Genomic DNA, 15,774 nt, shown 5'->3' on the forward strand with positions numbered 1-15,774 from the left:
ACGATGATGGGTCATTCTTTTGGCTAACGCCTCAGCAGTCTGCTTCAGCCACTAGTCTCGCTCTCTTTCAGCCCCCCCTTGTCGCATTCCCCTCCCCTCCGATCCGCGCTCTCCATCTTGGTATCTCGCCCATCGCAGCCTCTCGACAACGCGGAATCTTGAAGCGCTGGCACTGGCTGCTTGCGCATGCGTGTTGTCTGCCCCTCGTTGCTGACTCCCGGCGGTCGGTTTCACATCAGACTTTGAAACCAACGGTCATCGTGGGTGGGTTTAGAAGTCTGAATTTACTATGGAGTCCACCATGGAATCACAGTATGGACAACCAGAGTCGCCGATGGAGCAGGATGACATTCCCTACCCGTGTATGGGTTGCGGAGAGGTAAGCATTTGCGGAGTGCTTGTGGTAGTCTCACCAGCTAACGTTGCTTTTCTCCCGCAATTTAGATCCTGGAGGAAGGAAAAGCCTTTGAACTTTGTATGTTATCACGGATTACTTTCAGCTGGTATTGTTGCTAACCCTTCGAAGCTGGACAACGATGGCATATCGACTGTTTCCGATGCAGCACTTGCAACACCCTTCTCGACTCGGATGCCCACCTCCTTCTACTCGGCGATGGCTCGTTGATTTGTAGCAGCTGCACCTACAGCTGCTACTCGTGTGGCAACAAGATTGAAGACTTGGCCATCCTCACCGGTGATCAAGCGTTTTGTGCCCAGTGTTTCCGGTGCCGTAACTGCAAGCGAAAGATCGAAAACCTACGCTATGCTCGAACATCTCAAGGAATATTTTGTATGGACTGTCATGAGTCTCTAATGCAACGCAGGCGGAAGAAAAAAGCCACAGCGGCCAGTAAAAGGCCAGGGGGACCGGGGGTCAAGCTGGATAAGTCGTTGCCTTCGCTGCCACCCAGTTTTGAAGAAACCCGGTCCCTAGAGGAAACCCCAAGCGAGGGCTATGTAGAGGCTGCAGCAGAGGCCATGGCTGGCAAGGACGCTGATGGAGGTCAATCGGAAGCCTCTCTTTCTCGCCCAACTACCGCCCAAGGTAAGGACCCTGGTCATTTCACATTCTGGTAACTGACAGTGTTTTCCCAACAGACAACCTTATTCTTCCCTCTAGTACCTACCGAAGCAGCCGTCTCTTGAGTTCACAGCGTGATAATGATGCAGACGCCGGTGGAGAACTGTTAATCCCCCTCGCCTTCGACCCCTCCGAGAGCCAACGGTCTTCACGGAGACAATCACAAGCAATACAGGAGCTGCCTCGTGATTATTTTGGCCAATTTCGATCTGGAGATTCATCAATCAAGGTGTCCCGTGACGACAATGAACCTCCCTCCCACACCACAGATTCATCTGCTCATATTGCGTATCAAGAGAAGGGCTGGGAGCGCACGGATACGGATTCCGCTCGACGTGACTTGGAAGGGGTCAATGGCTCAAAGGCACCTCCCAATGCTGATCACAACAGAATTGGAAAGATTGAATCTGCTCGCAGCTCGAGATCGGATCTGCCATTGGCATTGAGGGAAACCAGTGCTTTTTCGGGTGCAACAAGCCCCACCAGTACTCGTTCAAAGGACGATGCCGCCCGACATACCCCTCTGGACAGTATTGCCCCACGTCCATCTGGCGAGCTGCGCAGGCTCCACGAACATGGCTCAGGGGACTCTTCCCGGTCTCAACTCCCTAGTCATTCGGCTCACATTCCCAAGCGAGGTGACTCTCTTGAAAGCAAGGCTTATCAGATTCCGCGGAAAGAGATGGGGGCATCTCCTAGTTCCTCAACATATGGTTCGCCCAAACTGCCTGAGATGGGCTTTGAGCAACCGAAGCAGAATATCACATCAGGAGATACATCTCTGTCTGACACTCGGCGGCCCTTGGACAGCGCCGGCTCGCCGTCCCTACCCCAGTACACCAGCAACAGTGATTTCTCTCAGGACGAGGATCTGGCACGATTTATTGGAGGTGACATGAGCGACTCCCTCCTGCGATTCCGCACTACCTCAAATGCATCCAACCGTCATGGCCGGAGTATGAGCGAGAAGAGTGTGCGGACCAGCAAAGACATTAATAGTCGAGCGGCCAATGGAATAGGTAGCACCGATATTGGAAGCCCTTCCGGTAGCCAGTCTGAAGAACTGGCCTGGCTTCGGAGCGAATTGAGCAAGGAGCGCCAGCGTATCTCCGAGATGGAGAACGCTCTTCGTGCCACTGCGGACGTGAAACAGGTCAACACTGAGCTCTCAGAGAAGCGGTCAACCATGGTTGTACTGGATGCGCAACGAGAGATTGTTTTGCGTGAACTTACCGTGCTCACGGATCATATCGAGTCGGAGAAACGGGGTGGCTCTGATGCACCTTTGGATCTTGGGAAGCTTTCGAATCATGTTCTGCGGGAGCTTGCAGAGTCAATCCACAAGCTGAAGGCTTCCTATACTCCTCAAATTGAGGAGCTTATCCAAAAGCGCAATGACCTAAATGAGGAACTCACTGAAATTCACCGTAAGAAGGAAAAGGCCTTCCAGGAATTTGAGCAGTTGTCTTCCAAGAATGCTCAATTGGCTGAGCTCAACAACCAATTGGTACACCAGATCCAGGAGCTATACAAGACCAACAATGATCACCGTGGTCCAAATGGTCTGGGCATATCGCACAACAAGGACCGGTCTATCACTTCGATTGAGGCGATGAAGCCTGGAAGCAGCCACGAGATTGCCACATCGATCTCGACTGCTCATATGCACGAGGACGGTGAGCCCGCTACTGCCACTGTGGTGCCCGGTCCGCAGGTTGTCAGTATTCGCAAGGGCAAGTTCAACTGGAAGAAGGGTGGTCAGAACGTCGCCAAGGGTGTCAAAGGTCTCAAGGGAGCATTTATGGGTAGTGATGAACCTGGTGGTCTGCCCCGTTCACAAACCCAAGACCCCAGTCGTCAAGGCTTTGGCTTCTTTGGAAACCAGAGGAGCAGACCGGCAGGTAAAATGTCGCAGGCCGATAGTGTGTCAGCACTCTCTGATCCCGTGGGTAATCTCTTTGGAGTAGACCTAGAGGCTCGCATGGAACACGAAAAGAGCATCATTCCTGCCATTGTCACTCGATGCATTCAGGAAGTTGAATTGCGAGGTTCGTGAATTTTATTCTTGTTACGTGATTTCTCTAACCTCGTTTTAGGTATGGATATGGAAGGCATCTACCGCAAGTCGGGTGCTGCGTCCGCCATCCAAGGCATTCGTGAAGGCTTTGAGCGCACACCATTCGATTACGATATCTCTGATCCAGATCTTGACATCCACGCCGTCACTTCTTGCCTCAAGCAGTATTTCCGAAAGCTGCCTAACCCTCTCATCACATACGAAGTCTACGAGCTGATTATTGAATCTGGAGAAATCACCGATCCATCTACCCGGATTGATGTCCTGGTTAAGGGGTTGCGAGAACTTCCCCGTGCACACCAAGATGTGCTCGAATTCCTCATGTTCCACCTGCAGCGCGTCGTTGAGCGCCAGGAGGAGAACTTGATGACATGCCAAAACATTGCCGTCGTTTTTGCCCCGACCATTATGAGGCCCGAAAGTCTGGCCCGGGAAATGACGGACGTGCAGAAGAAGAATGATGTTCTCAAGTTCATGGTTGAGAACGTTAATGAGATATTCATGGAAATGTCTGGCTAGCAACACTCCTTACTTTATTTGTGTTTTGCATTTCTGTTGCCCATCCCCCAGCTTGTTGGGATACCGACTCTTGTATGGATTTCTTTTTGTTGGCGCTTCTCGTTTTACAGATACCAATGTCTTTTCTTGGTCATTTGTTTTGTCTTGTTTTCTCATCTTCCCCTTCTCTACACTCTGTTCACGATCAGCGCTACACGCTCGATACAGATACCCTTGCCTCTTGTTTTTACATATTCCGCAGGTTCGAAGCTAGTCATTCCCTCAGGTCCTTACTGTCTCAAATAAAAGCGCCTTGTCGAAGGCCGTTGGGGGAAATCAACATTGTACCTTTGGGTGGTTTTTATCTTGTGATTTATCATTTTTCCCTTGTGTTGAGCGAGCATTGGATCATGTCTAGCGTTATGCATCTTCATCGCAGGTCGAATAAGGAGATTCTGTAGAGAAAAGTTCTAATTTTTAATTCGTAATCAAGTAAACCTTTCAACTTAAGCTGATAGCATGTGTACTCTGTATTCAGTAGTCCGTAGTACTCCACAGAAACTAACCCGTGTCCGCATCCCGCACCAATCATCTCCGACCGCCCTACGACATCACAGCTCCAGCTACCCGTCCATCCACCGGAAACACCCCCTCAAACCCTCCCCGTGAGGGCCTTACTCTCATTCATATCGAATTAAAGCCTGATCTGCTCGGTCATTCAAATAAATCATGTCAAAACCCGGAAAATACCTCCTCCTCTCCCTCCCCACCTCCATCGTCCCCTCGCACCACAAAGACGATGCCCTCGAAGCCATCTCGAAGACTGTCTCCCCTGACAATGGCTCCGCCGCCTCTTTTCCTATTCCGGAGTTCAAGATCGGCACATTAGACGGACTAGTCCAGCAGGCAGATGAGCTTGCAAAGCTGGAAAGCCAGTGCGAGGGTGTTGTTGCGAAAGTGGGCGATGCGTTGAAGAATATCCTTGAAGGAGATGAGGCGCAGATTGAGAGAATGAAGGTTGTCAATGATAGTATGTATCAGCTGGATCTTCAATCCCAAAGGGTTAGGAGCTGAGCTCTCGCTGACTGGTTGCAGAGCCCGTGGACCAGTATCTCCGCTCGTTCCAGTGGAATAAGGTCAAGTACCGGGCTGACAAGCCGTTGGCGGAGTTGATTGATCTGCTTGCGAAGGTATGGAATCTCGAGGGATATATTCCAACAACCATCCCAGGCTAATGGCTAATTATGCGATCCAATCTACAGGAAACTGCTAGCATCGACAATGATATTCGGTTCAAGTATTCGCAATACAACCAAGTTAAGAATAATCTGGCTACGCTCCAGCGGAAACAAGCGTTCGTTCAAACCTTATCTCTTGGTGTTGCTGCTTTGTCGGTATTTGTGTAGCTAACTTGGTTGGTGTAGAGGAAACCTCTCCACAAAATCCCTCGCCTCTATCGTCGACCCAAAATCTGTCGTTCAAGACTCCGAGTACATTGAGACCCACCTTGTTGCTGTTCCTTCGCAACTGGTTAAGGATTTCCTCAAGAGCTACGAGACTGTTTCCGCAATGGTTGTCCCGCGGTCTGCGCAACTGGTTGCTTCTGACAGTGAGTTCTCGCTGTACGCCGTGACGGTATTCAAGAAGCACAGCGCCGAATTCGTGCACAAGTGTCGTGAGCAGAAGTGGATCCCACGAGACTTCAAGTATGTGGAGGGTGGCAAGGAGGAGGAGAAGAAGGAGGTTGAGAAGGTTGGTGGGGATGAGCGGAAGCTCTGGGGAGAGACATTGCGACTCGGCCGCACGGCTTGGAGTGAGGCTGTTATGGTTTGGGTACATGTCCTCGTGTTGAGGGTCTTTGTTGAGACTGTGCTGCGGTATGGATTGCCGTTGGACTTTGTCTGTGCTTTGGTTCGGGTATGATCTTTCCTGTTCTGTCATCTGGTGGATAGCACTAACTCGTTACAGACTCCGTCATCGAAACAGGCCGACAAGGCTAAGCAGCTTCTCGACGATAAGTACAACTACCTGGCTGGCAATGCATTTGGCCGCGACAAGAAGGGCCGTGTCAAGCGGGATGATCCCAACGAGATGCACGGTGCTGAGAGTGCCGAGTACACACCCTATGTGTACTACGACTTCGAGTTCCAGTGATTTTCGGACGGAAGACGTTGCATTGCGTACATATACCAGGTCTAAGCACCCAGTACCTACTAGTAGCATTTTTGGAATCGTTTTATATTTTGTTCATTTTGGGTCTAGTGTACTTTATTGATTTAAAGTAAATGTAAATGTTTCAATAATTTCCACATTCAAGTCTATATGCCAAATATGTATATATTTACAGCGCCTGGATAACCACAACCCAACCTGTACACTGAACTCAACTCAACCCAAACCACCTAGTTCTTGACAGGCAAGTATCCCTTGGAGTCAAGGTAATCAATAATCTGCTTAACAGCATCGGCAATGGGCAAATCCACGTTCTTAATATGAACCTCAGGGTTCACAGGCGCCTCATAAGGCGCGGAGATACCAGTGAACTCCTTAATAATACCCTCCCGAGCCTTCTTGTACAATCCCTTAGGATCACGCTGCTCAGCAACCTCAACAGGAACATCGACGTAAACCTCAACAAAAGGCAACCCGGTCTCTTCACCGGGAGTAGCGACCTCGTGCAACTGGCGCGCGGTATCGCGATCCTTCTGGTACGGCGAGATAAAAGAGGTAATAGCCACAGAGGAGGAGTCGGCGAACAGCTTAGCGACTTCGGCGATACGGCGGATGTTCTCGTTGCGGTCAGTCTCGCTGAATCCGAGATCCTTGTTCAGTCCGAAGCGGATGTTGTCGCCGTCGAGGCGGTAGGCGTGGACGCCGCGGTCGCGGATGAGCTGCTTCTCGAGCTCGACGGCGAGGGTAGACTTGCCCGAGGCGCTGAGGCCGGTGAGCCAGATTGTGAGGCCTTGTTGGTTGCGGAGGGTGCTGCGCTCGGCGCGGGTGACGCCAGAGGCGTGGAAGGTGATGTTGCTGTGAGGGGTTAGTTGATTGTTTTTGGATTTGGTTTCTTGATCTGGATGAGGGATTAGGAGAGCAATTGACTTACGTGGCCATTGTGATGTGTGAATTAGGGAGTTGTAGAGGTGAAAAAGGAGGGGGGGGGGGGCAAGAGACGGTGAAATGGGGCCGCGTAAGAGGTCCTGGAGCGGAAACGGAGTGCTGATCGCGGGGCACTTTCTCATTCTTGGCATTGAAATTATACGAAATTACGAACTTATGAACTTTTATTAAGGAATTTAAAGGGATTTAAGGTTGATCCATGCAGTAATTAATAAATGCAATGCTTAATCTGTCATCTATGATATACATCTAAAGCGAATTCGCTTTCAAAAAAAATCTTACAATCGAAATCTCATCTATAAACCAAAATGGCGCAATTCAGGAACCAGGAACTGGCTTTCGCCACATTCAAGGCAGAGATTTCTATTCGTTCGCGCCACGGTACAGCGACTGAAGGGCCTAGAACTTGAATTAGCATCCCGTAGAGGGAATCTGGAATAGGGATACTCACAGCAGCCTGCTTAGGCTCAATGAACAAAGCCTTGGCCTGAACCAAGATAACCGGCTCACTACCATCAACGGGAAGAGTCTCAATCCGACCCTCAACCCACGCCTTCCGACCCTCAACCTTAACAGTCTCCGCCCGCAACGCCACGTAGGAATTCGCCATAGCCGGCGCCCGGTAATCAATATTCAGATTAGCAGTGACAGCCACCTTATTAGGCAGAGCCGGGAAGCAGCACCGCGCAAGACCCTCATCCAGAATCGTCGCTAACAGTCCTCCGTGAATAATCCCCGGGTGTCCGCACATCTCCGATCCAAGATACATCAGCGAGACGAGGCTCTTTCCATCGCGCTCGCTGAAGACGTAAGGCGGGACGACAATCTTGCCCGGTCCAGCTAATGTACCTGCTGTCAGACTGCGCGGGCGCATAGCCTCCGGGATCTTGAGGTGGGGGCGCGATTCTTTGAATTCGGGGTTTGCGCGAAGTGCCAGGGCTTCGGGGTGACTTTGTAGTGTTGTGTCGATCTCCTGCGTGATGTCGTCGACGGGTTCGTAGGCGGACAGAGTCTGCTCGTCGGAGAGGATGGGCTGGGCCATTATTTCGGAGACGGTGCGGTAGGATTTGTAGGTTAGGCCTGCGGTGAAGGCGAAGAGGGCAATTGAGATGAAGCCTGCGAAGCGACGGACGCGTGAGGGCTGTTTTGGAAGGGGAGTGGGGAGTGAGGCTGTGGTTTGAGTTAGTATTATGTTTCTTTCAGGGTTGTAGATGTGCTTACTGGACTGGAATCGAAGGTTACGAGCGTAAGAGGGATGAATGAGGCGAGGAGAGGAAAGTGATAATCGGGCGAGGGAAGAAAAACTAGAGGATTGTCGGAGCATTTTCCAAGTTGATGCGAATCGTTCTGTGGTTGTTGGGAGGCAAGGGTTCAGATGGTGGATTCTAACAAATGTACCTCGGCATCTTTGGCGGGTTTCGGGATAGCCTAATCAGGAAAATCTAGATCTTATAACTTGGTCCGATTATATATCAATCAATGATGAATTAACCTGTAGACCTGAGCAAAATATAGAGGAACAAGGAATAACATGATATTTCTTAGACACCACTTGTCTAATATCTACACATCCTGCTCTCCCAATATCCGTGATATGTTTTATTTAACAAGATTTGCGTTGTTGATTTCAACACAAATAAACTTCAAGATTCAGAGGTGCCTAATCCCAACGTAAAATCGTTCGTTCGCATAACATTATCATAGGTACGAATTCAACAAGAATAAAATGAATCGGTTTATTTTGATATAAAGTAACGCGCGTCATCTCAGCAAGGTTCAGATAGTGCAGTGAGCGTTGCTGACGGTTCCTGGTCCAGTGGTAGCAATCGAGCACGTAGCATGATCATAACGGCACTAATCATTGTTAGCTGCCAAGATGGGAGTGAGGAAATGGCTTCACCGTATGAAACTCTTTCTTGAGATGCAGCTGGACAGTTAACTCTGTACAGATATCTGGTATCAGGGTCGGAATAATAGCATTGTTGACTTCGTAAAAGACATTTCTAAAAGTCAGGATCGATTTGTAAGTGAGTTTTTGGTATTATTTTCATGCAATAAGGTCTTTTGTCAAATGTGATTGCACAATGAATTAGCTTGGTAAAGCTCAAATTACCCCCCTTAAAATGAAAGATGGGCTTTCCTTTGTCAGGTAGAATCCCAACTGTGGAATTCTCCGAATCCACAGGGGTGATCGCCACTGGGGAAGTATTGCCTACCATCGCGGCAATAAGAAAGATAGCGATGGTGACTGATTTCATTGTTGGAAAAGCCAGACAAGAATGAGATATGGTACTTGGGTAACAGTTAAGGCCCTTAGTCTTTTAAATTGAAGAAAGCACCTGTAACCAATATTCTTCGGACCTGATAGCGCTGGGATGCCACCTACTAGGTCCATGGGTGTGACTTTCAGCACACGGGAAGATCTTAGTCCCAGACTGCCGTATGACTGAGTGGACAGCCAAACATGTCAAAATTCGCCGCTTCCTTCCAAGGTAATTGAAAATATTATCTCAACCAGCCTACTTTAGCGGGTTCTTGGTGTAGTGGCTTTCCCCAGTATGTTGAATTTGATGATCTATATCAATACAAAGCTAACTACCACAGACAACCCTTGTAGATATTCTCCACCGTTGATTCTAGCAATTCAATTCAAATCAGAGGTTACTATCTGTTAAAGCTTCGCGACTGATTCACTCTTGAGTAATTCACGGGATGCAATACATCGTTGGGCCGCACCGGCCATTTGTGAGAGCTGTTGATACAGATCATCCTGTTTTAAACCCGGCAGAAAGTAGAGTTCCTTGTGTGCACACGCTTCACTCCAGTCCTGGATTTTCTGCTCTTTCCAGCCCTTGTGACGGAGCCATACGCTCTCAAATCCCATGTATTTTTCAATGAAGGTAAAATAATCGTAGCATTCTTCCTCTGTCCATTGCTGTTCTAGAAGTTGCTCGTAAATGCTTTTGCGAATAGGCTGAAGACTGGCAAGATATTCTGACTGAGGTGCGAAAATGGGGACATTGCCTTCAATACAGTCTTTGAATGGAAAGGGCAGGTCGTCGACTTGAATGTGAAACTCTGGAGCCATTGTGACTTTTCGTCTTTATTATGTGGTCGAGATTTTCGGAAGGTGAGAGAGTTGTGGATGAGAAAAAGCATGGTATAAGGTACTATTTTTAATGCTCCGAAATGAAAATCCGGTGAAGCTTTTATATGTCTTACGTACCACACTGGGTTCTTGCACCTATCAAACCTGACCACCTCATGGGTCACCGTGGGTAATGAGTCCCCGATCCTAGGGTTCATACATCTGTTTCAGTAGGTAAAATGGATTTTGCTAATTTACTAGCCTATTGCTTTCTTTTAAATCACATAATGATTACCTGTATAGTTTGCTAGAGAACCCTAGCGTTAAATCTTATAATCTGGTTAGTACCAGTGCTTGTCATCCCTGCTTAATGTGACCTTGAACGGTGAACCATTTTGTCTCTGTTGTCATTTCCTTGTAATCCCCGAATCTCTACTATGAAATCAGTACGGTTCATCTATTGTATAGTGGTACGTGGCCTTGTCCCGTGCTTGTTTGTCATACCCAGCCCTGACCTCCATTCTGTTACAGATAGTATTCGTGGCTACAGTACACAGACTCGAATATTCTGTGATCGTACTGAGTATGTACTGGTAGTGGTTACCTAGAGAGCTTTGTTGACAGCAGATCCATCTATACTACCACTCTGTCCTTTCTATAGCCAAAGTGGTTTTGGAGTATGAGGTATCAAGAAAGTTGCTTCTAAAATGTGGCCTTTGATTTATGCTTTCCCCATGTTACAATTCTTCATCAGCGTGAGATGCTAACGCGTATTAATAGATCAGAATCCAGGCTGAGCTTCAAATCGGACTTCTCATATCGCATGACCCGGTCACAATGGCCACATGATGGAGGTTCTTAGCGTGAGTAATACTAGGCTCAAAGAATCGCATAACAAATACCAGCCCAACACGAGACTATTCAATCACACGCGACACTTCATATGATCGCTTTAGATAAGAAATTCTCAATGCAACCCAGCGACGCGTGGTCGATCGATCCACAGGGGCCCGCATGCCAGAGCACGACGCGACAGGAGTCAAAGGGGAATTCAAATACCGGCGATTCTGCAATGATTCCACGCGTCGAATTCTCTACATCCATCTAACATGTCGCGTCGCGTACTTGTGTCGCTCCTTTTGACCAGCAGTTGCGCGTTGGTCAACGCTGTGCTTCCAGCTGTACCGGATAACTACGATGTCCTCCAATATATTAACCCGATGATCGGAACTGCAAATGGGGGTGAGGGTCGCACTTAAAATCGGGCCAAGTGGAGTAACTGATCGTCTTAAATCCTTCAGGCAATGTTTTTCCAGGTGCCACGTTGCCATATGGTGAGTAAATCAACAGGAAGTAGCTGGATAGAGCTGATGAATACAGGCATGGCCAAGGCCGTCGCCGATACCAATTCAGATGGCAACCAGGGCGGCTTTGCGTATGATGGCAGTAATGTCACTGGCTTCTCAAGCATGCATGACTCCGGTACTGGGGGCAGTCCTTCTCTTGGGAACTTCCCATTGTTTGCGTATGCGCAGTGCGCTAACGACGATATTAATGGTTGCATTTTCCCAAAAAAGTCCCGTGCCACTCCTTATAAGCCAGACTCTGTTGAGTCCAGACCTGGCTATTTCGCTATTTCCCTGGCGTCTGGAGTCCATGTTGACATGACTGCTGCTCACCATACAACGCTTTTTCGCTTTAATTTTACAAATGCCACCAGTCCGCTGGTCTTCTTAGACCTTTCTGATCTGTCAGACAGTCGGCAAGACAATGCAACTATCGCAGTTGACGAGGACAGTGGGCGTATGACTGGAAGTGCTAAATTCTTGCCTAGCTTTGGGAGCGGATCATACACTCTTCACTTTTGTGCTGATTTCAAGAGCTCCGCCATGTTACGGGATAGTGGCATCTTTGTTGATGCTAGGGCCTCAGCAGATGTTCGTGACTTGACAATATCGCGAAGCATCAATGGATATCCTCTCCCGGTGAGTAGAACATGAAGCCTTGATTGATTATGAGCTGACGGCCATAGGGCGGTGGATTTGTGCGCTTCAATTCTCCTTCAGATGGCACCGTGCAGGCCCGTGTAGCGCTCAGCTTTATCAGCGCAGACCAGGCCTGCTCATATGCTGAATCCGAGATAGGCGACTTTGATTTCGATTCTACACAAAAAACGGCTGTCGATAAATGGACCGAGAAACTTGCCCCCATTCGGGTTTCAAAGAACGGCGTCAATTCCTCTGTTCTCACTAACTTCTACAGTGGCATCTATCGAACTATGGTGAATCCTCAGAACTATACTGGGGAAAACCCTCTGTGGACCAGCTCAGAGCCATACTTTGATTCTTTCTACTGTTTATGGGATAGTTTCCGTAGTCAGATCCCATTTCTCACACTTACGGACCCTAGTGCGGTTGCTGAGATGGTTCGCTCTCTAATTGATACCCAGCGTCATCTCGGTTGGCTTCCCGACTGTCGGATGTCACTTTGCAAGGGTATGGAAGATTATCATATTTCCCCATTTCCAGCTAACTGTTTACTCTAGGATTCACACAGGGAGGCTCAAATGCCGACAACATTCTTGCCGATGCTTATGTAAAAGGCATCACTGACGGCATTGACTGGGATCAAGGCTATGCTGCTGTTCAAAAAGATGCCGAAGAAGAGCCCTTTGACTGGTCGGTCGAAGGCCGTGGTGGACTTCAAAGCTGGAAAAAGCTGAACTATATCCCAGTCGAGGACTTTGACTACGTGGGCTTCGGAACTATGACTCGAAGTATCTCGCGGACACTCGAGTACTCGTATAATGACTATGCTATCGCCCAGATGGCTCGTGGAATGAACAAAACGGCCGACGCGGAAAAGTACGAAGCAAACTCAGGAGCATGGAAAAACTTATTCAAACAGGATCAAACCTCATTCCTCAAGAAGGTTAACACCGGATTTGTGGGATTCTTTCAGCCCAAATATCTGAATGGGACCTGGGGATACCAAGATCCTCTTAAATGCTCCAACATCGATGATTCTGGGGCAAGTTGCTCGCTCCAGAACAATGCCCAGGAGACCTTCGAGTCATCAATATGGGAATACCAATTGTGGGCATAAGAGAACCCTCTTGACTAAGACCGAGCTAATTTTTCTAGCTTCGTACCCCATGATATGGCTGCGCTGATTACCCTGCTTGGCGGACCCTCAAGCTTTGTCAAGCGTCTCGACTACTTACATGACCAAAACATCACATACATTGGCAACGAGCCTGCTTTCCTCACAGTTTTCCAATATCATTACGCGGGTCGTCCCGCAAAATCTACCGCGCGAGTGCGCACTTACATTCCAGATTACTTTTCCCCAACACCCACTGGTTTACCTGGCAACGACGACTCCGGGGCTATGGGATCCTTTGTCGCAATGTCGATGATGGGCCTGTTCCCCAACCCAGGACAGAGCGTCTATCTACTCACAGTCCCGTTCTTCGAGTCTGTGAGCATCAAATCGCCACTGACCGGCAAAACTGCTACCTTGCGCACTGTTAACTGGGCTGATTTCAACTCACTGAATAGCACCGGTGGATCAGGTTTCATTCAGTCCGCTACTCTGAATGGCAAGCCATATACGCGCAACTGGGTTGACCATGACTTTTTCACAGAAGGTCAGGATTTGGTGCTCACTTTGGGCTCTAAGGAGAGTGATTGGGGCACGAAGCCGGAAGATCTACCGCCTTCTTTGTCAAATTCTTCGGATGTACAAGCGCATGGCCTCAGGACTTATGATGACCTTGGGGCTTTGAGCACTGACGCAGAGTATGCTCGGCAGTTTGAATGATGATCTAGAAGGTGGGCAGATGTGTGATCGTGTTGGAATTAATATTGTACGTCACTGCATCAGTTGGTCTTAAATCATAACTTTCAGTCCCATTTTCATGTTGCTTCTCTCATGTGAAATTTGGGATTCTTGTTCTCCGACGATGAAACTCCTTCTTTTCCAAATATGCATTCTTCCATTCCTGACTGTGAGGAATCATATGCCATGCAACCATACGCTCATCTTCCTCCGGTGTCAAGTCCAACCAAGCAAACAGGTCCTGCCGTCGCTCTTGAACAATCCTCGACTTTCTCTTGGGTGCTGAATGCTTGACATCGACCGCTGCCCCTCGACTCCATGGCCACGAGGAGACAGTCACTTTGGCAGGTGGCTTCAATTTCTCTTCCCTTGGCACAGTTTCCCATTCTGTGTACTCCTTCGGATAAGAGGAGACTGTGGCTTTCAACTTTGAAGTAACCCAACAACTCCATTCCTTCTCTTCATATTGAACTCCGTGCAACTTGCGCCGAATAGATCTTGATAGCTGCGAATCTTCACTACCAACTTTATAGGCAGTGAGCACCGTCGCCCCAATGATCAAAACGACTGTGCAAATCTGGGTATACAGTGCTGCCATACCAATACTGATGACATGAACAGCAAATGCAATCCAGCCCAGAATCCGACAGAACGTATAAAAGTGAGGATTGGGTATGCAAGGCGCAGCCGTGAAAGCAGCTCTGACAAGAAAAGCAGGCGCATAAAGCGTAACAACCTTAGATTCTTCCGTCACCACAATCATCTTCACAAGATCGCGATCCTTGGGCCGAGTAAGAATTTTGGTACTGTTGGACCCAAGTTCCTTTTGACGAGCCTTTGCCAACTCATATTTCGCCAACTTATCATTTGCATCCTGCTCCGCCGCCCGTATATTCTCACTAATGCCATCTTGGTTCTCCGCGACCTGCACACATCGCACGAATATAGACACCACCATAGCCACAACATTTGCAAACCCCCACCAATCCGCCGCCAAGACTGTCAGGGCCAGAAGCATTCCATGCAAGGGGATGCTGATAAGAAATAAGCCGACAGAAAAGGTCTTCCTCCGTGGTGGCCGATCGACAACCTCCCAAGTGACTTTACTTCGGATCTTGTGAAATTCCTGCGCGCACATCCATCGCGCGAACCAGCCTGATAACTCGGTCGTGACGATCCCCGCAGAGATATTGTAGAGAGTATATCCGAGCTTTCTCTCTTTGAATCGATCACCGGCTACGATGAATGCACCGAGAAGCGGTAGGTAGTCAAAGTACACGCTTGGCATTAATCTTCCGATGCTGCGGTCCATTTCTTCTGCGCCGAGGAGCGTGACAAGACCTAGGGCATCGATTTTGAGTCCCGTGCCGTTAGCCCAGGATTTCAGGCTTTCATGCCAGGGAAACATTCTGTTGAAGGCTGTAAATTGCGTCTGGGCATAAAAGGTAGCTTTCCATCCACATGTCAGCTTTTGTGGCACCCTATGATGGGGTAGGAGAGTAAGAGACAGTGTGATCCAGCCGCAATTCTCCGACCTAATCAATCGCAAGAGAAACGAATTTCATCATCCACTGCGCTACTTTATTAGTGGAGGCTTGGTTTTGACAGCTTGTGGAACTTGGGGGCGGATTTGGCGCAGGAACAAGCTCATGCATACTAACAATACCTGCGACCCAGACTAGCACCTGGCTCTCGACAGCGGTACATGCATCATGTCTAACGCAAAAGCCGGAAATAATCCTGAGTGCAGAATTGGAGCAGCCACATCCAACCACTTTCGCAGGACGACGCCTATCCCGCGATCGTCAAATTTTCATTCTTTTTAATAGTAGCGCGACCACCATTTGCTATTTTGATGCGTATGGCCCTTCACTAGCGTCGTGTGGCTGCTTACTGACCGTGTTGAGCGCACGTACACCCGAGCCAAACTCGCAAAAGTGACCACAATGGCGGGATCAATACGAGGTTAGCAAAAGCTAAGGGAAAATAATGTTGCCGATTGGAAAGACTGCAGTTAGTGGATTTAGTGGAAATGAACGTGCCGTCCCGGCTCGAACCTTGGTTCGCCGGTCA

General features: G+C 48.7%; 7 protein-coding genes across 7 annotated transcripts; 3 read left to right on the forward strand and 4 right to left on the reverse strand.

Annotated features, from left to right (window-relative positions):
• Nucleotides 1–301: 301 nt before the first annotated feature.
• N7520_000547 (uncharacterized protein) lies at nucleotides 302–3,677 on the forward strand (the record flags this gene model as incomplete). The annotated part of the gene is made up of 5 exons (XM_057134482.1): nucleotides 302–379; nucleotides 445–475; nucleotides 527–1,045; nucleotides 1,099–3,129; nucleotides 3,178–3,677. The coding sequence occupies 5 exons, from the start codon at nucleotides 302–304 to the stop codon at nucleotides 3,675–3,677; spliced, it is 3,159 nt and encodes a 1,052-aa protein (XP_057000418.1).
• Nucleotides 3,678–4,385: 708 nt separating this feature from the next.
• N7520_000548 (H(+)-transporting V1 sector ATPase subunit C) lies at nucleotides 4,386–5,810 on the forward strand (the record flags this gene model as incomplete). The annotated part of the gene is made up of 5 exons (XM_057134483.1): nucleotides 4,386–4,686; nucleotides 4,752–4,846; nucleotides 4,919–5,033; nucleotides 5,083–5,573; nucleotides 5,625–5,810. 5 exons carry the CDS (start codon nucleotides 4,386–4,388, stop codon nucleotides 5,808–5,810), a joined length of 1,188 nt encoding a protein of 395 aa, XP_057000419.1.
• Nucleotides 5,811–6,058: 248 nt separating this feature from the next.
• Nucleotides 6,059–6,767, reverse strand: N7520_000549 (adenylyl-sulfate kinase; the record flags this gene model as incomplete). Its single annotated transcript, XM_057134484.1, has 2 exons — nucleotides 6,059–6,683; nucleotides 6,760–6,767. The coding sequence occupies 2 exons, from the start codon at nucleotides 6,765–6,767 to the stop codon at nucleotides 6,059–6,061; spliced, it is 633 nt and encodes a 210-aa protein (XP_057000420.1).
• Nucleotides 6,768–7,136: 369 nt separating this feature from the next.
• On the reverse strand, nucleotides 7,137–8,097 carry N7520_000550 (PaaI family thioesterase; the record flags this gene model as incomplete). The annotated part of the gene is made up of 3 exons (XM_057134485.1): nucleotides 7,137–7,172; nucleotides 7,225–7,943; nucleotides 7,995–8,097. The coding sequence occupies 3 exons, from the start codon at nucleotides 8,095–8,097 to the stop codon at nucleotides 7,137–7,139; spliced, it is 858 nt and encodes a 285-aa protein (XP_057000421.1).
• Nucleotides 8,098–9,444: 1,347 nt separating this feature from the next.
• N7520_000551 (uncharacterized protein) lies at nucleotides 9,445–9,861 on the reverse strand (the record flags this gene model as incomplete). Its single annotated transcript, XM_057134486.1, has 1 exon — nucleotides 9,445–9,861. The coding sequence occupies one exon, from the start codon at nucleotides 9,859–9,861 to the stop codon at nucleotides 9,445–9,447; it is 417 nt and encodes a 138-aa protein (XP_057000422.1).
• A 1,109-nt stretch (nucleotides 9,862–10,970) lies between these two features.
• Nucleotides 10,971–13,683, forward strand: N7520_000552 (glycoside hydrolase family 92 protein; the record flags this gene model as incomplete). The annotated part of the gene is made up of 6 exons (XM_057134487.1): nucleotides 10,971–11,103; nucleotides 11,163–11,195; nucleotides 11,242–11,846; nucleotides 11,894–12,356; nucleotides 12,407–12,956; nucleotides 13,005–13,683. 6 exons carry the CDS (start codon nucleotides 10,971–10,973, stop codon nucleotides 13,681–13,683), a joined length of 2,463 nt encoding a protein of 820 aa, XP_057000423.1.
• A 109-nt stretch (nucleotides 13,684–13,792) lies between these two features.
• Nucleotides 13,793–15,109, reverse strand: N7520_000553 (uncharacterized protein; the record flags this gene model as incomplete). Its single annotated transcript, XM_057134488.1, has 1 exon — nucleotides 13,793–15,109. One exon carries the CDS (start codon nucleotides 15,107–15,109, stop codon nucleotides 13,793–13,795), a length of 1,317 nt encoding a protein of 438 aa, XP_057000424.1.
• Between the last annotated feature and the right edge of the window lie 665 nt (nucleotides 15,110–15,774).

This window comes from Penicillium odoratum, assembly GCF_028828045.1.
Source record: "Penicillium odoratum strain IBT 22623 chromosome Unknown utg000001l_segment0_segment0, whole genome shotgun sequence".
Classification (NCBI taxonomy): domain Eukaryota; kingdom Fungi; phylum Ascomycota; class Eurotiomycetes; order Eurotiales; family Aspergillaceae; genus Penicillium; species Penicillium odoratum.